This window comes from Cariama cristata, unplaced genomic scaffold (genome assembly GCF_000690535.1).
Source record: "Cariama cristata isolate BGI_N322 unplaced genomic scaffold, ASM69053v1 scaffold19473, whole genome shotgun sequence".
Classification (NCBI taxonomy): domain Eukaryota; kingdom Metazoa; phylum Chordata; class Aves; order Cariamiformes; family Cariamidae; genus Cariama; species Cariama cristata.
The window spans coordinates 22,626-46,778 of NW_009609175.1; the positions used below are offsets into that span (position 1 = coordinate 22,626).

General features: G+C 41.5%; 1 protein-coding gene across 1 annotated transcript in view; it reads right to left on the reverse strand.

Moving 5' to 3' along the window:
- MMP24 (matrix metallopeptidase 24 (membrane-inserted)) overlaps positions 1–24,153 on the reverse strand; it is a 42,317-nt gene that overhangs the window by 11,279 nt on the left and 6,885 nt on the right. Inside the window, exons 3-4 of the mRNA XM_009697454.1 lie at positions 22,675–22,979; positions 4,133–4,294 (exon numbers count right to left, since the gene is read on the reverse strand). Coding sequence (XP_009695756.1) covers positions 4,133–4,294; positions 22,675–22,979 — 467 coding nt within the window. The remainder of the gene's footprint in view (positions 1–4,132; positions 4,295–22,674; positions 22,980–24,153) is intronic.

Sequence of the window (24,153 nt, forward strand, 5' to 3'; positions counted from 1 at the left end):
TTTAAGAAGCCTGACATCTGGTCCACTGCAAAACAGAACATTTTTTTATACTCAGAAAGATCTGTAGGGTGAGAGAAGTATTTCATGCCCAGCCTTAACATAAAGCAGTGTTTCTCCATCACCTGAGAAACCTCCTAAGTGAGGTGGGCTTGCCCTCAGCTCCCCCTTCATCAGCTCCCTCCTCTCACAACCAATGTGTGCAGCTCCAGGGCTGTTGTGGGCATCGGTGAGTCCCTCTGTCATGGCAGAGTCCTCCAGGTATCAGCTGGACCCCAAGGACAGCACCAGGAAACCAGGCGGTTACTCCCTGCCTGCTTTTCAGAGGAATGGAAATGGAGACCTGGCATACGGCAGATGAGACTCAGTGGATGCACCAGAGGTGGAGTCTGGTATTTCCTGCTGGGTCCAACAGAGTCTTTGGACAGGAGGAAAGGTGCAAATGAAGGGGTGCAACATACAGAGGGAGTCTGGTATCTCCGCAACATACCAGAGATGTGCCACCAGGGCAGATCTCTCCAGCTCTCTTATTGCCACACATTTTCCTTCCTCTGTCCTCCTATAAGCATAGCACCATGGGGCATGGATCCAAAAGTCCCAGATCTTGCAGCTTCTATAGATAAGGTCTTGGATGTTACTCTATTGTCTTTGCATGTTCAAGAGGACATTATCAGAAAACAGTTCTACGCCTGACGTTTCACGGTCCTGCACAACAGCAAAACTTGCTCTGATGGTCCCACTCACAATGCAGTGTCACCACGTGGAGCATTTTGCATCAGGTCTTTCTGCTGTTTCATCACAAGCCAGTTCACACATACATGTAGGTTACAAGGATCTGGGATTGCTCTATGGGCCAGCATTGGGAAAAGTTGAGGGAGGTTCTGAAACCCGTGCTTGCTGCACAGGAGTAATGAGGCTGGCAGAAGGTGCTATTTGCTCATGGACACTGTTGATCCCTCCTGATCCCCTGTTCTGGGATGTCAGAGCTGGTGTTGTCTAATTCCCTGGCCAAGGGCTGGTGTGGTTTCATGACCACCCTGGACCTCAGCCCTCATGGGATGCAGCATGTACACTGACTGGGAGCTCTCTCTTGAGCTGCAGAAATGGTGTGTGAGGTTGACACGTCCTCAGTGAGATTTGGGACGACCCAGATCCTTGAGGTTGTCTCCAGGCTTAATGATTTGGTCTACCTTTGAGTGATTAGGAGACATTTCCTTTGTGATCTTAGGCTTTGAAAGGGCCTTGAATGGTCTGATTTACCAGCTCCAAGCATCCATGTGGACATGAGTTTTTCCTGCACATCATGTCAACCCCTCTACTCCCCAGGCATAGTGTCAGAAGAGTCACTCCTAACATGAGAGGCTGCTTCACAGCCTACCGCAAAAGGGTACTTAGAGCAGGATGTGAAGAACAGGAGAACCAGTGCTGAAGGATGGTCAGTTCAGGCTGTGTGACAAGGTCATGGCCGAATACATCTCCTCTCTCCATCTGCACTGTAGCTGCATAAAACCTTGACTACAACACTAGCAAAATTAACAGAGGCAGACAACTTTTAACAGGATATCCAGGGGACCTACATAATGGTATTATTTCCAGTTTAATTCCTTCCTGTGCATGTCACTTGTGACATGGGCACATAAGTACAGTGGGAGATGTCCTTCTGAAAAAGGCATATAAAGCACGGTCATGATATTTCCCTCATTTTGTCAAGGAACATGCTACAAGAAGCCCTTATCAGAAGACAGAAATACTGCTGACTTGTCTTACAGTCTATTCTGTCTCACATGCTGAACTGCTGGCCTTTTCACCAGTAGTTCGTAACTGGAAATAACATTTTAAACGATCACCTTATACTAAGCAGCATGAAGCACAAACAAGAGTTCGCATCACCTACCATCTCTTTAGGTGAGTTTTGAAATAAATCCAGCAGAAAATAACTTAATCATTCAACAAATCATTATATGACAGATTTAGACATATTTCTTTTCTAATGGATAAATACAGATACAACATAAAAATACATCTGAAACACGTAATTCTCAAAAGAAGGAGATAAAATGGACTTAACCTTTAGTAAAGCCTTTGTTCTTTGTTCTAGCAACTTCAGTGGAATGAAAAATTGGAAGTTTTAATTGAATTTATTTTTAAAAAAGGATGCTATAGGCAAGGCTGTGGCTCTGGCTGTATGACTTGTTTTGCATAGTAGGTTCCTAAACAATACGTATTATTGAGCACATGCTGCTGCACCGTAGAGAATGTCAAAGCAGCAAGAAACCAGGAGGTTTTGATTTTTGGACAGGTGCTTTGGTAGACAGGCTTTTGGAAAAAAAAACAAAGCAGATTGGCACTGTGGAAATAAAACACATTACTTGAATCTTCCTGCTAAAGCTACAAGAAGGATATTTCAGCAGCCCCTTCTCAGTTGTAAGAAGTTCAGATGAAAGGATCTGTTCTCATATCTCCAGTGCCAGGGAGAAACACAGCTTGTGTTTTCCATCTTTTCTTTGTGAACCATAAGAGTAAAACCTAGTTTTAAACTAAACTTTAGCTTTTGAACTGTAACTCAGTGCTAAGGGCCAAAATCTCTGCCTGGGGAATCAAAGCTCCTACTGCAGAAGCTGCTCCTTCTTTTCCCTGCAGGACTCGTTATCTCTACAATCACCACCACCATTCCCAATCCACTCCAGTTCAAAAGCCTCAGAGAAGAGCCTTGCATGATTCCACAACAGTCAACAAACTAATTCCTGCACCAGGTAGTAATTCATTCATACTGCTTTTTCCAAGCTGAGTTAAAATTTTAAGCATATTATATTGCATACACAGAACCTTAACATAGCATGTGGCTAAAGTTTAATGTCACTAGGTAATTGAAAAATAAGTGGAAGTGTAGTGGTGCGGCTGCCAAGCCATAGGCAGCACAGTACTGAGCTCTCTGCTCTGTCATAGCTGTGCACAAGATGCCATGCAGTGCGCCCACAAATTGTCAGGGCCCTGAGGACACTAATAGGTCTTAATGGCCCTGACTAGTGTCACCTGGTACCTCCACCCCCGCCCATGGACCCAGAGCCCCATTTCAGCTCAGCCCTCGGCACTGGGTCCCTGCCCACGCTGTGCTAGGGAAGTCCTGGTCCCCAGCTCAGCCAACAGCTGGTACTGGCTTGAACCACAAATGTGAAGAAGCATGGCTGTCAATTCCTTATCTGCTCCCTTTCCAAAAAGGTATCTGAAAACATAAAAACCAGTAATATTTTCTTAATTGCACTTTCACTGTCAGCAATAGATTATTTTTTGTCTATCTGATTAGTCAAAGTTCACAGGAACTAGATCAACATTTCAAAATAGAAACAGCATAATGACATTTTAGCAGCTTTCAAACATGAAAACTTAGGTATATTATTTAATGAAAGTTTAATACTTAGTACCCCAGCACTTTATTTCAAAGCCATCCACAGTCTCAGTTATTCTGAGTATTTGAATATATACTATGTTAAAATATGCATAATTAAAGTCCCTGTTCTCATACCCTGGTATCCATGATCCCGTCACATGGTAGCACATCACCTCCAGCCCCTTGGTTTTCTCCCATAATCCCTCTGCCTCCATTTCTCTCTTTTCCTTGAGCCCATATCTTTATGGCACATGTTGTACAACAACATTCAGCTGGAGATTAAAAGAAGTAAAGTGTTCCCTAAGCAGATCCAGACTTTTTTCCCTACCTTCCGTATATGGAGAAAAAATGAGTGCATAAATACTTTTTACCTTCCCTTGATGTTCCATGTTCTTCGCATTCTTCCCCTCTATTTGCACTGGCTATTCCTAATGGATAAACCCTGGGCACAGCAATTGCCTGTTTTTCCCTTTCTAGTGCTCCTTGATCTTGGGGACATACTGAGGGATGGAGCAGCAGTGAGATCACAGAGGTTTCGTTATTCTGACTTGTGCAAAGATATCGCCACCGGGACAGCCACCTGATATTTGGCTGTGGATCAAGGGCTTTAAACGATTCCCCATTCAGCTATGGCAGGAAATCCAGCCCACCAATTGCAAGCATTTTGGGGGAGTACCTGTCTGTGGCTGTAAAATACTCACTAGACCTGCACTCAGTGTAAACAGATGAGTAGATAGTGTTGCTCACCATAGATTTTCTGAATTCCTTGGAGGTCATCCTGGGGCAGTTTGAAGTTGTGTGTTTCCATGTACTGGTAGAAAGGAGCCATGATAGCACTGGGATCATTCGAGTGTTCCAGACCCAGCGCATGTCCCAGCTCATGGACTGCGACCAGAAAGAGATCGTTCCCTGTGGAAGGAAGGCACAGCCAGGTTAGTACACAGCCTGATGCAATTCCAAGTCCCACTTACTCATAAAGCAAGAAGCAAATGCTTTGCTATCCTATTGCACAGCAGGTCACAGTGCCAGGGTCAGCTCCTGGAGATGGTTTTAGTCCTGAAAATCTGTGCAGCTTTTACAGTCATTGTCACAGAATGGGCAGGAGGCTCCTAGCCCATCACCACCCGTGACCATGAGCACCCTCAGACCAGGTTAAACAGGCAGCTGCCTGTAGAGAAAGGATGCTGACAGTAGACTCTTTTGTAGAGTTTACAGAAAATAACCAACAAAATAGGCTGCTCTGATACCCTTGTCTCCTTATCTGAGTGCTACCAGGAGAGGTGAGAGCATTGCCAGTCTGCTGATCAACAAGGGTACATGGTAGGAAGGGAGCTTTGTCCCCCTCCCAAGTCCTCTGGTGCCGTGCTCTGATCTGACCTGGACCACCAAATCCTAGGGGAGATCTGTAATGCACCTGGCAAGGCAGGAGGAAGGACAGAGAAGTCCAGGGCTAACAGGCACCATAGCACATGTAGTACCTGGGACAACCTCATCTCCTCTAGTAGAGGCTCCTCAACATGCTTTTACTTTGCTGGACTCCTGGCACTGTCATGTCCTCAGGAGGAGGACAGCACAGGTAGCACTATCCTGCAGAAGGCAGAGTCACGTAGGGAAAAGGTTAGGCTGAATCCCAATGGCAGGAGCGAGAAGGAGGAAGGAGGAAAGAAGAGACATGCTCCTGACAGGAAGAGAAAGGGCTGAGGAGCCCTGTCTGGTCCAGAAGCTGGTAGGAGTGCAAAGTAGGGGGTACCTTCAACTCTACGTCACAGGCATACACTCTTCTTCGGTCCCACGGATCTGGGACCCTCATCTCCTTGATCTAGTGTGGTCCCTGGATGTCCTACTCCATGAGGGCACCTTAACATGAGAGGTGACAGGCAATGCTGTGTGAGGGATGAAGACACAGCCAACAAGGACAGATGCAAGAGTCTCCCCGTGCCGATAAAATGCCTGAGCCCTCAATTCTGCCTGAATCAGGCTTCTCTGTTTTTTTTACAAGGCACAAACCAAGAGCACTTGCAATCAGACACAGGAGAAAACAGTTGGCAGTGGCAGCTCAGTGGCTGCTTTGCAGCATCTCCAAACAGTGTATCTCCGTTCCCCACACCTCCAAACTGCACCTATCTTAGAGGTAACAAAGCTCAGTTTTGTGTACATGGCTGAGCTCTCCTTGGGACAGGAGTTGCAACAGTGATTTATGTAGAACTATCTCCTCTTTTTAAATACTTATTGCTTCACTATTACTCATAAAAAAGTGACAACGTAGGCTCAGGGCTCTGCAAGTCTTCACAGGAGGGTGCTGTGCCAGCATCTCAAGATACCTAAAGTCAGTAACAAACAGTGCTCAACTGGTCATACATACCACACCAAAATGGTTAAATTGTCTAAACATTTGAGTTGGAGGGCGTAAGCACCTGAATAAGACATATTAAAATATACAAATGCATTTCAAAAAAATGTTCAAATACATTTGTTCAAATACAAATGTCCAAAAACACGTGGGCTAAAATGTAGCCATATATGTATTTAAAATGCCAGAATTTCTGTATTCGGGAAATCCAAATAGGGACAGACTTAGTAATTTTTTTCTCATCTGTTGCTGAAAAACCTGGTGTGTGCAGAACACGTCGATAAAATGTCCAACAGTGTAAAATGCATTAAGTAGTTTCATGGTAAAGTTTGGAGGACTGATCACTCTTCATGGGTCTTCAAAAACACTCAAGCTTAGAAGATGTATCCAGTTTTTAAAAGCGATTCAAAGACTCAAAGTCCTGTTGAAAATTAAATGGATTCACTCTCTTATATCACTTAAATGCTCATGAAAGCATGATTTTCATTGTTACCACAACTACTCAGACATGGAAGTCCATGGAAAGAGTCGCTCAGTGCAGAGCTGACTTTGATGAATCTCATCAAAGTCAGCTCTGTACTGAGTCACTTTTACCATGGGCTGTGCCCATGCTAAGTACCTGGAGATTTTTTCCCTCACCAATTTGGTAGCATTTTCCTCCTTGCTGAAGTATCTGAAGAGTCGTTGTACTGACAGTATGTCTAGAATTTGTCTCTATGGAAGTCTACATATAAATCTATGTAAGTTACTTGCCTCTATGTGCTAAACCTTTATCAGGAGCATGAGAGCAGACATTATCTTCATTTAAATTACTTTTAAATAGCCTTCAATCACTTGTTTCTGCCCAAAACAAATGCCAGCCCACTTTACAGCCGGACAGCAGAATCACACAGACTCACAGAATGGATGAGGTTGGAAGGCACCTCTGGAGATTGTCTAGTCTAACCCCATAGCTCAAGCAAGGTCAAGTAAAGCAGGTTGTCCAGGACTGTGTGCAGTCGGGTTTTGAATTTCAAGTTTCTTGTATTGGGAAGCCCCGTACATAGGACTCCAGATATGCTGAGTAGAAAGGAAGGACCGTCTCCCTTGACCTGCTGGCAATGCTCTTCCTAATGCAGCCCTGGAAGCTCTTAGCATTCTGTGCTGCACAGGCACACTGCTGACTCATGTTCAACTTGGTGTCAACCAGGACCCCTCGGTCCTTCTCTGCAAAGCTGCTTTCCAGTCTGTTGGCTACCAAGAAAGCCCAGGTGCAGGGCTTTGCATTTCTCTTTGCTAAACTTCATTAGGTTCCTGTCAGCCCATTTCTCCAGCCTCTCTAGGTCTCTGAATGACATGTCTCTGAATGACAGCATCACTATTTAGTGTATCAACCACTCCTCCAAATTACGTATCATCGTCAAACTTGCTGACGGTGCACTCTGCTGCATCATTCAGGTCATTCATGAAGATATTAAACAGTATTGACCTCAGTATGGACGCCTCTGAGACACATCCTGGACTCCATCTCATGGTTACTGCAGTCAGGGATGCTACTGATCTTCACACTACCGACCAATTCTTCCTTTTTAAGTGTCAGGTCCAGCAGATTGCCCTTCTTTGTCGGTTCCTTGATCACCAGTGAGACAAGCAGGAAGAGCTCTGAGATGATCAGCAAGCCCAGAAAGATGAAGGCTCAAACCTGAGGAACTATGTTAACAACCATGGTGGTCAGGCTGACCAGCTCTTCCACTATTGAACAGAAATGCACCTTTTCCTAGTTATCCTTATGAAACACCTATACCTGGAAATATGGACAACTGTGGAAAAGAGCTGCTGCTGTCCAGTTTTAAACCACCATTTTGACTGACAGCGGTGTGTGAGGATGCCACAGACATGGAAAATGTTGGCTGGGGAGCTCTGCTTCCCTGCATCTAGAGGTAAAGGACTCAGTAAGAAGTCAATGTTCCCAGTTCTAGCACGGCCACGGAGGATAGGTCAACACTGGAGCGGAAAAGCTATGCTCCTAAGGGAGGATACATTGCTAGGAGGCCACTCAAACTGGAGTAGTGATGTGCTAGGAGGTGATGGCTGGAGCAGATGAAATGAATCTAAAGAGAACTTCTAGGAAATGAAGTGACTTCCACAGAAAGTAGGACAAGAAGCTCTTCTTGGTTCTGAACATTCTGATTCTCAATGCTGTGGTTGCTTCTCATCTCAAAGCCTTTTCTGAAAGGCAGTAGAACAGCACTAGCAGACATAGCTCCCTCTCCTTCTGCTCCCTGCCTGGCCAAGGATTACTCACCACTGTTTCATCCCCTAATCTTTCTTTTTGATCTAGCCTCCTCCCAGACACATCCATAGTTCTCCTCCTTCCAGCATGCCCATGTCATCTGCCTTCTCTACTCTGCTACATTCTATAAGAGGGTCCCATGTCTGAAAGCAGCTAAGTCATTATCAGACGGCAAGTGGACAGCATGCATTTCGTGGGAAGAGGAGTCAGGAGAAGAAAGTCTAAGACCATTTTGTAAGCACAGAGTGCTCAAAAACCCGGCTCTGGATTCATCTCCCTATTTCTCTTGAGGGGTCAAGTTTATATCAATAACATTGTTAAGCAAGAAGTTCCTTTTATTTCTGTAAATGGTAGGGAGTTTCATAGCATGGAAAAGAACACATTGTTCATTTTCTCTTCAAAGAGTGGGCTAGGATTTGTTCTGAAAAGAAACTATCAAGTATAAAACTATTGCCTGATAGCATACTTATCTCCTCCCACAGCCCTTAGCTTGGAGCTGTGATGGCTCTTTGTGTACTGTTACCCACTGCTGTTTGGCTGCAGTTTGGAAACTGTCCACTCAGCTGATCTGCAGGAGTCTTGAAAGGAGCCTGCACCTTTCAGATTCTTTCTGTTCGTTCTTGAACATGCAGTAATGTCTCTGACCTTCATGTTCTCCACAGTTTTTGTGCGAACAGCACTCTTAATAAGGTCCATCTTCTTGGAGCAAGACTCAGAAGGGAGAACTAATAGCCTAGCTTCATACCTTGCTACTTATATGGAAATAAGGTCAAGCAACCAGATAAAGCTCCTTAATTTCATATTCAACTCCCTCACCCAAGACCAAAACAAAGAAACAAGTAAAACTTGTATTCAGTGTAGAACAGCCACCTGGGTAAGACAGTAGGGTGAAGACAGAACTGACTACCTTTGCTTTGTATTTGCAGGGAAAGGTCCCATGAGAAATCCAACAATTTTTTCTCATTTGCACCATCTGTACAAAATAAACAGGTCTGGTCAGAGACCTGCCTGAGCTTTCTCATTCCTGATTCTCAGGAGGCATCCAAAAGTCCACCAATAAGCACCAGAGAGAGGACAACCGTGTAAAACTGGGAGTAGTTTTGTAAGTTGGTTCATTGAGTGAAATAGTTTGACCTGCTATGCTAAAACATAAACACCGTTAATTTAGCACTAAAGGTGCTGATGTATTTCTCCTTACCAGAACAATGTTATCACCAGAGAAAGCTATAATTGAGGACACACCTATAACAATATAAAAGCATCACCCATTATCATAATGCCCAACCAGGCAAATATCTTACATTCAATTTAATAGCTCTATACTCCCCATGCACACACCAGACACAAAATACACACAACTTGAAACACTCTTTTTAGCTGAATTTTCTTAATTAAAAGTAATCTAAATTTGTCTTCAGAATAAACCTCCTGTTAGCTGATGTATTTCCAGCTGAGCTAACTTAAGATAAACTGCAATATAATCACACATCAAAACCAGTTCTTTGGTTAAGCACTCTCAAATTGTTTACAATATACTACCTTTCCCTGCAGAGATAAGGAACACATGGTTTTATTACAACAACACAGAGAACACTGTAGTCACAGATAAACTGATTTATGTATGATCTTCCTTCTAGTCATATACTCTATCACTCACGCTTCTTTGATTTTCATCTTCAGCTGGAAAAGCAGCTGTTAAATCAGGTAACAGGCATCTTGAGAAAGGTTTTTCTTTGTGAAACTGCTAGCACATGCCTTCTAGCAGTTCATTTTAATTATGAAAATCTGTATCAAAAGATTTTCTTTATTTGGCTAAGTAACTCATTGCATAATAGGGCATCCAATTGTTGTAGGTCAGCAAAAACACTCACTTAAATGCCTATCAGTTTACAGTAATAGGTCACAGGGATACTGTTACGGCAATGGTGTGATATTACCACCAGTATTTATCCCTGAGCACAGCAGCTGTATATATAGCTGTAATGAACGTAGGTAGACTCTGTAGAGCACCTAGCACAGTGGAGTGTAAACCCAGGAGAGAGCTTCTAAGACAAGAGAAGTAAAAATAATATTGTGTATCTGATTGATAGAAAAGCAACTGTGAATCTCTGATCTTTGTCATATTAGTTTTATACTTTATGAACTGTATCATCATGCTAACACATTTATGTATAGCAGTTTACTCAGACATAATTAAAAAGACATATGAGGGTTAAATTTTGAAATTTTATTAAAGTAAGAATGATACTAAAGAACTGAGACCATTGGTTGTGACAACAGCACGCCTAGGGTAATTACAGAAAAGATGGTGTGAACTGAACATGCTTTAAACGCACTAAAATGATCCCTTCCACTCCAACAGCCACGTAGAGACAATTGTTTTCCAAGCACAACTTAAAGAAGCTTTAGGGCTACTCTAAGCTATGCCTTGGTTCTTGCATCTTCAGACCTGGTAGGTCTGAACTGTAAAACAGAAGAACATGTGATTTGTCTGTACTCTTCCATTCACCTCCACAACATGCTCTGCTCAAGAAAAACTTTTCAATCTTCTGAAGACCCTGAAGAAGTGGTGATACTGCTCTTTCATTTGTTTGCATCAAATGAGATGTGGAAAACAGCTTTTCTATCTAAAATGGAAGAAAATACATGTTAAAAAGAAATATAGGTTTCATTTTGTTCATATACTATTACCATTATAAATGTAGCAATGAATATGATGCATCTTAATGACTTTATGAAAACTCTTAAGAGTGTCTTTAAACAGCTTCACTGGAGAAAGAAGAATGAGTGATATGAAGTCTTAACAGAAATTGTACCACAGCCACATTAACAAACTGATCTCCATGAGATCTAGTGACTGCAGAAGGACAAAGAACGGCATTATGTTACCAGTCATCAGGAAAGACAGGTAGTTTGCCTTATTGTCCCCGAAATGCAGTGTGCAAAGTAAGTTTGTTGAGTTACAGACCTGATTAACGTTACAAGCTCTGCTTTATCTGACATGGCACAGATGGCACTATGATGACAATCTCCTGTAGAAATTCACAGGAAAAATATAAAATATTTTTCTGGAATGGTGAGACCAAAACTGAATGAGTGATGTGGAGGCAAGTGTGGGAGACGGGAAGTCGTGACTGCCTCAGCTGGCTCAGCAACCTGACTTTCAGTGGAGTAAGACTGTTCTGCTGAAAAATTTTCCCCTATCTTTCACAAGTGTAGGCTGTAATTCAATAAGCAATTCCCATGTTAGCATATCATTCCCTAATTTGATAGAACAGATGGTAAAGAAAAGAAAAATACTCATAAAACTTTCACAAATGTAGGCTGTAATTCAATAAGCAATTCAATTACCAGTCCCAACATGAAAACTCCTATTTGCCCATGTTAGCATATCATTCCCTAATTTGATAGAACAGATGGTAAAGAAAAGAAAAATACTCATAAAAACACGGAAAATGCAGGTATGACTTTCATTCCATCCATCTTGAAAAGAAGCTATGCTGGTGGTTTTATTTTTTTAAAAATATTCAAATACAGCAGGGTCTACAGACAGCATTTAGTACCTGACCCAGCTGTGGAACAACCAGAAGGTAACTACAAAATAAATAAAAAAGGTTTTTGAAACAGTTAGAAGGCTGGCCCGATGCATTCCAAACAGGTTCTAGGATAGGCAGTGTGGATACAAACCAGTTTGCGCTAATTGGGATTCTTTTTTGCCAGTCTGGTCGAAATTATATTTAAATCCTGCTGCTGGCAACAGAGAAACTGCTGTTCTGGAAGCTATGAGAGTAGGCCTTTGCCACAAACGGAGCGTTTTCTACCTAAGACAGGAGACTTGCTGTCTTTGTCCTCCCCTGACACAGAAGGTTCCTGATGGGGCTGTAAAGACTGAGCAGGACTGAGAAGTAAGAAAAGCGGGATCTAAGAGATGTTTCCACCCCCCCCGCCCCCGCCCCCAGTGGTATTCTTGGTGGATTTGGGTAGAGAAGGCAATACTAGTTAAACTGTCTTCAAATCTTGTGCTCTTCTCCAGAAACAGGAGAGAAAAAAAAAAAGCAGCTTAAACAACTCCCAAGTTTGCTGCTTGGTTGAGATGTCAAAATCTAGAGTACTGGATGTCATTTCACTGCTGATGCTGCAATCCACCTCTGACTGCAATGACCAGTGAACTCTTTTCATCTATTTTTCATTTTTTCTCTTCCTGAATGCCTGTTATTTTACTCCCCTCCCTTCAGCAAGGGGAATGCAGCAAGTTTATTAGAGATATTGCTGTGTTTTGGCTCGTTTTACATCATCTGTTTCTGCTTTACAAAGGAAAGTGGCAAAAAGAGACTTTTTGGCTCACCTTGATTCTCATGACCTGCCTTTTTTAAAGTTGTTTTTTTTTCTTCCTTTAAGGGAATGACACATCATTTTGATCCTTACTGGCTCTTTCCTATGAATCTCAGAGTATCTCATTCTCTGTGGAAAGAAGTAAAATATTTCACTTTGATTATACAGAAATCAATAGGACTCCAAATACCTACATAACTGTATTCATACTCTGTGTATTAAACAATTACTGACAAAAGCAATGGATAACAATTTTCTTTATAGAACACTGTGAACATCAGGTGTATTTACAAGTACTTTGTTTTGAAAGTGGAATGTGCAGGTGATCCTTATTAATGCATTTCAGCTGTAATCAATAATTAGCACTGTCAATACTGCAAAGCTTTAAAATCCAGACTGCACTAGCATAGCACTACGGTACTGCCACATCTATGTTTGCATAATGACAACATACACAACAAAAGCAAGCACTACTTACAGAGATGCTGTCCAGTAGCGAAGAAGAAGAATCTGAAGACAGAAGTCTTCCATGTGTGCTGGTGGGCTTTCTCTCTTCACTCTACTTCTGTAAAAAATTTGAATTTGCAAGTACTCTATTTACGGCCTTCTATGTTTGGATTGGATATGACAGGGATGTAATCTCAAACTGTTGCTGATTTAAGCCACCTGACATGATTTTTTTTACTGTGGTTGGCGGTCTTGAGACCATGTGTCTATATGCTTGCTCAAATTTGATTCAACATTAGCATATGATTTTAGAGAACTCTGGCTTATAGGAACAAGCCTTTCTAAGCACTTACAGGATGAAACCAATGTTAAGTAGGTATGTTCTAAGCTGATCTTCTTCAATGAACAAAAGTACTGACCAACAGCATGATCTAGTGGAGTGTATTGTAAAAAAGCCTGACAGAATAAATTGAAATTTTAATACAATTTATACCCCACTTGACTTCCAACGTCTATATGAAAGTCTTTCAGATAACAGCTCTTCTGCATTAAAGCACACATGAGTAACTTCAAAGCAGCTCTGATTTTCACTCTGAAAAATACTGATGTTTTCAACAACAGAGTGTCAGAGGCCTGAAAAATAATGATGGATTCAAAATGCCATTTGTTAGAACAAAACTCTTTAGATGTGGAGATGTTCTGTACCTGAGAAATTAGAGAAAGAAAATTAAAAAAGTATTTAACAGCCAAATAGCACAAAGATTATATGGGTACTGTGTTGTGAGTACATACGCTCTCTGTCAAGTTGCTTGTTATATTGATACTTTGTAGATGGTCTTTCCTGGCCTCAGCATTTCCACAGAAAATGAACATGAAAGAAGTGGTGAAATGAGACAGAAAGCAAGGCAAAACGCAGAGGAAACAGGAATTAATCGAGAAGAAAAGACTACCAAGTTCTGGCAATGTGCTGGGTGAAGGTACAGGGGTTAAAGGAAGCTGTATTTTCTTTTTCAGCAAGCATGCACTCTACCTGTACAAGTCAGGTAAGTGGGTTTCAAGTAGACAGTAGAGAGTCAACCTGGAAAAGTGGATACCAATACAAATCTCAAAGAAACAAAAAAAAGCAACAACTGGAGACTCTTAATTCCTCTTAGTTCTCTTCCTCCACATAAAATATCATGATTGTAATCAAACAAATCAAATAGGATAAAAAATGTTTAGTTGGGAATGTTTCCAAAGTGATTGGAAACACTTGGAAGTCTTTGATAAAAAAAAAAACTACCTGACCAGGTGAAAAAAGAAAAGGCCAAATCTACTTACACGTACTGCTTAATACTAGGGGATCTGTTACATAATGACATAATGTATCCTAACAAACATTCAATGGTTGTATGATTAACCTACTGAATGCTTACAGAAACCTTGTATGCTCTTGCATTTTTAAAAAAATGGTAACAATAAGAGGTGGTACTTCAAAAGTATCAAACATCTGGCAAAAAATACCGCCAGCTACCTTTTTATGCACCTACGAGCATCACTAGTCCTCCTTCATGAGGAATCTCAATATTAAAAGATTCCTGGTTTTAGAAGGAAATTTGGCGATAGAAAAGAGAATTTTATGAGCCAAATACCTTGTTACAGCTCAGAGTTGCCATGAGAAGTAACTGCAACTTGCTCTTAAGTTCTAGGAACTAAAGTTCTGTCTGTTTGGCAATGCTAAAGAATTATGTAAACATTCAGATTGAAAGGCATGTCTGGAGGTCATCGAGTTTACCGTTCTGCTTCAAGTAGGGCTACTCTCAAAACTACATCAGGTTGCTCAGGGCATCATCCATGCAAGTTTTGAAAGTCTCAAAGGATGGAGCTTCCACAACCTCTCCAGGTCCAGCCTCAGTTGTACCACTCTGTCAGTGAAAAATTCTTTTCATTATGCCCAGATGGGGTTTTCTTTGTTGCAGCTTGTGCCCTTTGCCTTTTGTGCCTTTCTCTGTTCACCTCCAAGATGAGTGTGGCTCTGTCCTCACTATAATATCTCCTCAGGTGGAAGACTGCTACTACCTGCTTCCTCCCCACCTCACCTTCCTCCTCCTCACTATGCTGAACAAGCCCAGTTCCCCCGGTTTTTTCTTGCTCCAGTCCCTTATCACTTCAGTGCTCCTGCACTGGACCTTCCCAGTCTGCTGACACCTTTCGTGTACTCGGGGCCCCAAACACCATACTCCATTCTTGTTTAAACTCGAAACATCACGAGTTTCAACAATGCAATACCGACAGAAGTGAAGCTGGCTTTGCAAAAAGATCCAGCTAAGGAACAAGAAAAGCCTTCTGGATGAAAATAGTGACAAAGAACAGGAAGAAAAAAAAGGCAAGGAGAATGGCAGGCAGAGACTAACAGATAGGTTTGAAGAAATAAAACTCTACCCAGAATGTAGACACACAATAGTTTTGCTGTGGTTTTATGGTCAAGATATGCATCTTGCAGCTGAAAGGGCAGCAGCCCTTTTTCCTGGCCCAGCCACCCACTTCTACCTACTCTTTCATATGGGCCCAAGAGCTGGGGCAGCTCTAAGGCAAACCAGATCAGGAGAAAGGAAGAAAAAGATAAACAACATTTGGCTACATCTGTTCCCTTATCTGGTTCACAGTGTGGCCACTTCAACCTTGCCCTGGTTCAAAGGGGAAGAAAGAGAAAGAGGTGCTGGGAAAAACAGGACAGTGATGGGAGGAAGCATGTGCATAATCCCTTAAACTGAGTTGAGACCTAAAGCATTTGACTGGACAGCCAGAGCACCGGTCTGCAAACTAAGTTCCAGAAGCCGAGAAAGAAAAGCATGGTACTTGAATTCTGTTTCTTATTCAAGGTCAAATTATTTAGGGCTTTGAAAGACCCTCATCCCTCCAAGATCCAGGAATCTGAACAGGGAAAGCCATACACCTATTCCTTGAGACAGTCTGTGGAAGAAGAACCTCTTCTAGCTAGACACAGTCCATAAAGTATGATGACATTGCTCAGGAACTGCATTTTCAGAGAAGAAACCTTCCATATTCTATCTCTAATGGCTTCTAGGGTATTCAAGACAAGTGAGCAGATTCAAGTACTCCGATGTGACAGTAAAGGCAACAAGTATCAGAAGCATGGGACATCTTCCACAAGACACCTAAGATGGACCAAATGGATAAAGGCAAGGGTCAGTGATCTCAATGGGACAGACTCCCAAGCAGAGGCACTGCTGTGGCAGAAAATCTGTAGGTACCTGGGCAATTTTAAGAACTTTGTACTCATAGCAGGAATAAAAAGAGTACTAGGACATCCAGGTTCAAGCTCAATTTAATTTGGTGCACCTGATTTCTTAACAAGAATGTCCAAGTTGTATGAGGAGAGTGGCTTTCTCAAATCTTGGCTAAATGCCTATGTTTGTGCAACTGAATTCCACTGTAAATGCAGAGGTGAGAGAGAGGATCCCATCTTTATGAATGGGGATACAATGTCAAAAGAATCAAGAAGTTTTGTGATATTAATCCTGCCTGAATAGAAAACAGTAGATCTCCAGTGAAGACACCACTTTGAACATGCTGACTGGCAGATTAAACGTCCGCTCAAAGCTATGCATGCCCCCTACGAATAGGTAAAACAGGCTGTCATCCTCACTGGCTATCAGTAAGCATCTCCTCCAAAATTAGCTACTCTAACCAAAACTTTCTCCTTGAGATCCTTGCTGAACATTGACATTAGTCAGCTTAGACAGTATTGGGCTGTCCTGAAAAAACTGCTCAGGTTCCTGAACATATGCGATGTCCAGATGGTAGCTTCAGGAGTACTTGCTCTGTTGTCCAGGTACATGCCCATTGAAACAATGCTAGTCCTTATGGTGGAATCACAGAGAAAAATCTGTCCAGTTCCTCTCCTCTGTGGCTAACAGAAGCCTTCCCAGAAGGTGATTCAGGCCCTTTTCCTCCAAAACTTCTGCAGAAGCTCTTGCACTGATTTGGCACTGAAAGCAACCCATGAGGTCTCATCTCCTGCACCGGTTCTGGCAGTCTCTCATAAACGCTGGCACTCTTTCTGGTTGGATTTTCTTCAGAAGCCCTGAACAAGCAGCTTTTCAAAGCAGCCTCTGGAGGAATCCACTGAGATCTATGTGGACGCATTTGTTGTAATGACTACAATATTTGTTTACTTGCTGTTAGCAAAGCTCAGCATTTCTTGCTAATATCTAAAGAACAGTCACAGTGGTAATCCTACATTTACAAAGAGAACCTGATACAGGCGTGAAGCTGTACAGTGCGGAAGAGTACCTGGAAGAGAGGATACTGAAAGATGAATCCTTGTGAACTGCAAAATGATGAAACTTGATGTGAAGTTGAGTTACACTAAGGTCACTATGGGAATAACTTGTCAGCTGGGGTTGCTTCCTGAAGAAGCTGAAGTGGCTGCCCTTAGGCACACTCCCACTTACAGTGCCACACAACAAGGCGGGTCTTAGAGCTCAGCTCTGGGCATGCTGAAAAAAATAATTCTTGTGATCCCTGGCAGAGCACAGATACCTAAGTACTTACCTTGCTTTAGCATTGAAAAGGTTCTCTAAATGTCTTCCCTAAATCAATCCTGCTTCATTTTAAGCCTTCTACTACTGCTTCAGTGCATTTCCTGACCAGTATGGTGCCTAGTACACATAAGCTTTGGAATGAAACCTGGATTGCCCAGGAAGACCGACAGCAGGTATCACCATTGCAGATGGGATAGCCCCAGCAGTGGCAGTTCCAGTTACCCACCCTGCAGCAACAGCAGTGCTTGCTACAGGCATGGGTAGTTACTGTGGAGGTGGGTGCCGTTACCACTAGCACTAGTAAGACACAGGCACTGCTATTGGCAGTGACGGTGACAGAGCAAGTATTGTCACTACCAAAAAAGGAATACTGCTAATAGCTATATCTATATAGCTATAAACCTACTATCTGCAGTGGGTTGGCAGACACCACATATTTAGTGGTATGGTGTTGATAACATCCATAACAGCAATGGTCTTTCACTTCCAAAAGACTATGAAGAAGATTTGCCTGGGATTATTATTGATACTATTTGCAATGTTAAAAACTGGAGATTAAAATTTACTTCCTGTAATTAACCTGGATTAAACAAATTTTTGAGTTGTCAGAGGGGTATAAGAGCAGTCATGTGTAACGCGGATATTTAAACTGACAGAACTTACTTTCAGCCACTCAGGATTCCTTTTCAACCTGTGGTTGGAGATACATACATATATAATTATTATTTTCATATAATGGCTAGGAAATACTTGATTTGGCCAGTTAATAATGGATTTCATACAGCACCTCTATGCTTGATTAGGTAAATTAGGTAAGATACTGAGGCAGCCAAGTGAGAGAGATCCCAGCAGGGCCAAGTCTGTTAACCCTCTTTCAGGCACAGGCTACAGTGAGCAACGTATATCAGCGGCTGTGAGTCTTGAGGTGGGCAGTTTAAAGTTTGCTTGGCTCTTTCTACAGCACATTTCAAGTAAAAAAAGCCCAAGACTTGGAGAAAGTAGACCAAATTCACTTCTGGTGTCCCTTCTGGTAACGCAAGCAACTGGGATACTGAGACTGCCTGCATCGACATGTAATTCAGTAACCAAACACTGTCTCTAAGCAGTCAAGAGGGGCCACGTGGTCCGCAAGCAGCTACATACAATGTACTGCTAGAGGACAGTGACTCCAAAAACTGCTTCAGTCACCTCTAAGTGCCAATACGAAGTCTAATAAGCTGAAGCCCTTGCTGCTACAAGTCTGGGATAAGCTAAAGGCCAAGAAGCTGCTTTCATTTCTATTGAGGAGCACCTTCCAGGAAGAACATGAGATAAGGCCCCACAACTGTGACCATGCCAGTTGCTCCTCATTGTGTGGTTGTGTAGATGATTTATCTCTAAATGTAAAACCACACTCCTCCTCTTTTTCAGTCGCATCCTGTTTGCCATATCACTTCTCTGATTTGCCTTGATCCTTCCGAATTCCAATATTCTGCTTCATGTTTCTAGCTGCTCCCACTGACATTCTCATCTGAAAACTTAACAAATTAATTCTGTATCCCATGATCTCAGTTAATAAGGACTGCTCCAGGAGTTCAGCTTCCTACCTGGTTTTGCACATCATCATAATATTACCTAAATGAATCTTCCACAGCTTGCTTATGGGAATGTCAGAGAAGGCAGTACAATTAAGATTATAAATCAGCAATCATGAACCGAAAGTACAGTATTACTCGACTAAAGGAATTGTATGCACGAGTGGAACTGTAACTAATATCCAGGGGGAAGGAAACCTTGCATTCACTCGAAAGCCTATGTAGGATCATTCATCACAGCAGAAGATACAGAAGTGTTGGTGTACATGCCCCTATTACCACAATCTCCGAAAGAAAACCAACAGCATCATAGCTATTATGACTATACTAATTATTTTAAGGGACATGATAATGGCCTTGCTGTCCACAAGGGGCAAAATCAGTATAATAACGATCATGCAAAATGATACTGAGTATATAAATCCCAACTAACTATCCACTAGCTGATATGATAAATTGCTAATGAACCCTAGTGGCTTACCACACGGTATTCTTTACAAGATAGAAGCTTTCATCAACAGCACGTTCTCTATGTACAAATCAGAGATGGATGTTTTCATAGAAAGATCTGTTCAAATCATTCTTTATTTTTTCTGACTGGATGAGACTTCACGTGAAATGATTCACCTTTATCCTTATAATTTCCACTGCTAGTGAAGACTCCAAAACAGTTCTGTGGGGCGACAGCTGCATCCAAACGTGGACTTACTGAAACTCTTCAGACACCACAACACAGTAAGACAAACGTAGACCAACAAAAGCGAAGCTTCAGATCGTACTGGTGTGTAACAAAACTATATGGACTAAATAGATCAGCCAACTATTCTGAGGACCTACAGTGCCAGTTTCAGCATCCTGCTCTGTTGACCAGAGATTTACTTTTACAATTGTCGCAAGGCTAAGAGAGCTTTGAGGCAGATTGTTCGAATTTTCCCTTCAACTAATACAGATTCTTGTCAGGAATAGAACGTTATACATGGTGATATTTTGTGGGTTGATGGAAAGATACTATTACTTCGTGGGTATTTTAAGATTTTTATAATCATTAAATAGATGCTGAATGGCCAAAACAGTTCCTTTTTTGTATCTGAATAAATGAGAGCTTTGCTACTGATCTACTGGTAGGATATTTTTACTCTTTCACTGAAAGACTTCTTCAGTTCGACTGAACAACCCCATTGACCCAAAACATATCTCATAAGGACAAGCAAGACCATGTTTGAAGAAATACTTCCTGTTAAAAAGATAATATTGTCCTTGCTAACATCTTATTTCCAATGAAAAAAGGCAGTGCAGTAAACCTCTGACCAAGAAGAAACTCTTTAAGACCTGCTAGCAGCATTTCAAGTAAGACGCATGAGAGGTGACAACCTGGAGCTAGTGAGAGCTCAAATGACAAGAAATAGTGAAACAGAAGGAAAAACCCTCCTAAAAAGGCCTGAATCATCCAGTAAGGAGACAGGACGTTTGCACATTTGCATACCAAGGCTAAGAAAGGCAAACCAAATTCCTTGCATTTAACACTCACATCTATAATGCTCTGACTACAAGCTTACCCTTGTCATCCTTAACAAATGAAATTCCCTTTCTATCATCAGCGCTTCCCCCAGATGGAGGGGACAAATATGACCCCACCATTCTCAACATCCTTGCTGGTAAATTTTTTAAAAGAGTTTTCAAATAACCATGCTGCCCAGTCTATGTGGCACAGTTACTTGAAAATAAATACACAAGTGACATTCATCCTCTGGAATGGAAATCTCAACTCTTCTATCAATTTTCACACTCAGAGTGCACACCAGCCCCTCAAATACCAATTACATGCACTTTGAGGACACTACTCATGACATTCACTCAGCACACCAGAGAAATACATCATGTTTTTGAAAGAGCCACATGGATACTGCATAAGAAATAGCTTTTATAAAACAAAAAGAGACACGCTACTCATTGTATACATGGCTCTCAAACACCACCCTAAAAACTGTATAAAAAAAACTCAAAAAAGTGACAATTATGTTAGAACATCCTACCCCTCAGAAAATTTTCCCCAGAGCCATCCCTGACAGTCTTTAAGCTGCCTTCCAACCTTGCTAAGCTTATCATCAGAAGGAAGATTTTTGTGCAGAAAAAAAGAGAAAAGAAAAAACAAGTACAACTTTTCAAAACTTTCTCTTCCACCTTCCTGTAAGGACCTTCTATCACCAGACATTAGCACTCCCAGGTCTCATACATGGGCTTACCTGGGAAGTCATTTCCATCACACAAGCCACCTTCACATCCCATAGTTGAGATCAAGTAACTACTAAGACCAGACTGAACTCACACAGACCACTGATAAAGCAAACACACACCTAACTGCCGCAAAAGCAGCTCTCACAAGGCAATCACTCAGTCTCTGATTGTCAATCCTGATCCTCAAGCGAAACCTATAAACTGCTCTCCAGCCACAAACCTAGGACTAAAAATCCATAACATTTCAAGATAGCAAGACACTGCTGCTCTGTCATACCATAACTTCCCACGCTCTCCACACTATCCCCCCTCCACATCCCACAGGCTATAACCTAATCTTTCCCTGCCGACATCTAATCTAGTCATTTAAATGTGCCAGGAAACATTACTTTTCTTTCTCCAAGAAGACAAGTATCATATCATTTCTGCTTTCTTACAAATTAACATTCCCACATTGAACTTGCCAGCTCCATTTCCTTTCAAAGATGATCTGACAGATACAGACTCAAAATGCTGAGGGATTTTCTCAATTTGCATTCCATTCTAAGAGAAAGCTGTCACTTTTAGGTGAGGTCTGAAGGTGGCTTGCATGTCTGAAAGCTTTTCTCCTTTTCAAACTACACTGTTTGGTCTAATGAAAGACATTACTTCTGCATATGTCCTTATATATCATGGCCACAACAATGCTCCTATGTTTTTATACAGTTTAAGAATCAAGCCATATTTACATTCCAAGTAAACTTCTAATCCTTATGAAATGTTTCAAAATGTGATTTTGAATCCCTAAAAGTTTAAAGGCACGTTGTCGTTCCCAAATTACTAAGACTGTGGAAATTGGAGTGATATTTTTAGGAGGCCACTCTAAAATCCCGGTTTTCCAACTTAAACTTTTTACAAGTCATCAGTATCCTCAATCAAAGGTTTGAAAATAGATCAGAAAACGCTCATTGCCATTAGAGAGTAAGATAAAGCTAGAAAGATGCAAAAACTCTTCACTGCTTAGCATCACAAAAACAGTTGTCCTGATCATCAGTCTTCCTTAACCTCTGATGGGAGGAATTATGACCATACTCAGACTGTGGGAAAACAAATATGGATCAAAATAACTTGACATTCAAACGTCTTCACTCTCTCAACTTTCTATCCACCATTACAACTAACTCTAGTTGTTCTTCTTAAGTATTCCATGAGTTTAGGAGTTTACATTTCAACACTCTCTTGTTCACCTTCTCCCTCCCAGAGCCATGGTTTCTGCAGCAACTATGTCCCACATCTTGAGAGATGTAAAAAGCCAGCAGACACACACTTCTGTTCACTCCTCAGCATTCGCATACGTGCACAGAGGCATGCAGAGTCACAAACTGACTAATAAAATTATTTAGCCGTTTAAGATAGAATACATGTTTTAGAAAACATTTGAACCATTGTATGGGAGGCAAAAGCTCCACTAACCAAATACTTTCTAGTTGAAAGCCTGTCAATATGTTGACATTCAACTTATCCTTGTTTGGAAAAATGACCTGTGCTCTTACCATCATGATTAGAATTTCCCAGGGTCCATGGCTCATCTGAATCGAAGTGAGTATCTCCTCCTATTCCTGGTCCAGGAAAGTAAGCATGAGCTAGGAATCCACCTTCTCCATCAAACGGAGAACTGTCCCCATGGAAACCAGAAGCAAAAAATATCATAATATCTGCCTCCTTTCTGTCATTTTTAATTTCATGGTAAGGGACCTCTTCAAAGGTAAGTGGTGTCACTCTCTGCCAAACATCAAATGCCTGACGAATGGCTCTCCTTGTATCGATCTCTCCAACCTTAGGGGTATAGTTGTGTACGCTGTGTAAGTGAAAAAGAAGGGTTGTTTAAATTTGCAGAATACATTTGAGACTTCTTATTATAATTCCAATAGCCACAACTACACAGTTTCCATTTCCAAAAGGTCTTTATTTTTTGCAGATGCTACTTTGTGCATGCAAAATTTGCTGTTACAAATAAAGTTACCAACAAAACTACAGCCCTGATCTGAAGTCTACATTTATTAATAAGAATCTTCCCAATGCTTTGGTTGATCTTGCATCGCTTCCTAAAAACCCAACAACCTTCCAAATCCTGGTGCTGACAGCTAAGTGACTTTGTTTAAAAATGTAAATTACTTCAGATTTTGTCTGAAATTATCATGCTAAAATGGAACCCAGTGTATGAAAAAACCTGACTACTAAAACTCTTTTTGAGAAACAAACCTTTCAGTAAATGCTACAGACTTACTTATATGAGCAGCTTCATTCTCAGGACTACTGAAAATACTCCAGAGCTCAGAGGAGTAATGAACCTGCCAGCTTTGTGCAACTCAGTCCATGACAGCTGATGACAGAGTTTGGGGTGGGAAGTTTAACTGCACGTAGATTTCCCATAATTGTAAGCTTTAGCTTAAAAAGTGCTGTTTATGGAGTGTTTTTTGTATGTGCATATAATAGACTCAAGATCTATTAAACTTGGCTTGGGGAGTATGAAGTACCTATGTCAGGGAAACAACTTCCAGTCTTTAATGAAACTGGCTCAATATAATGATTGACAGATGAAAGACACTGCAATACATTCAGTGGTAAACCAAGATATCTATCCCTTGAATGGCACACTACAAATACTGACATTGGAAAGTTAAACAACTACTAGTTTGATAACGGCAGAAGTTAAGCCGTCTGCCAACCTGCTTTCTGTGGTTATGCACACACTTAAGATATATTTTATTTATGCAATTATATACCAGTTTTCCCTAAGGTCCAGAAAAGGTTAGAAGCAGGATCTGACTCTCAGATCTTCACATACAGAAAGCGTCCCTTTACAATTCGAGTTAAAGGAATGATTATTGGTGGAAGCTTTGAACTAGTCCCCAGAACTAGTCCCTTCTCCCATTCTCTGAAGTCCCTCACTGTTACTTGAAGAATTCTCCTCCTCCTCCTCGTTTCTCAGAGCGCTTGGCAGAAGCAACAGAGTGCCTCAACCCCTGATT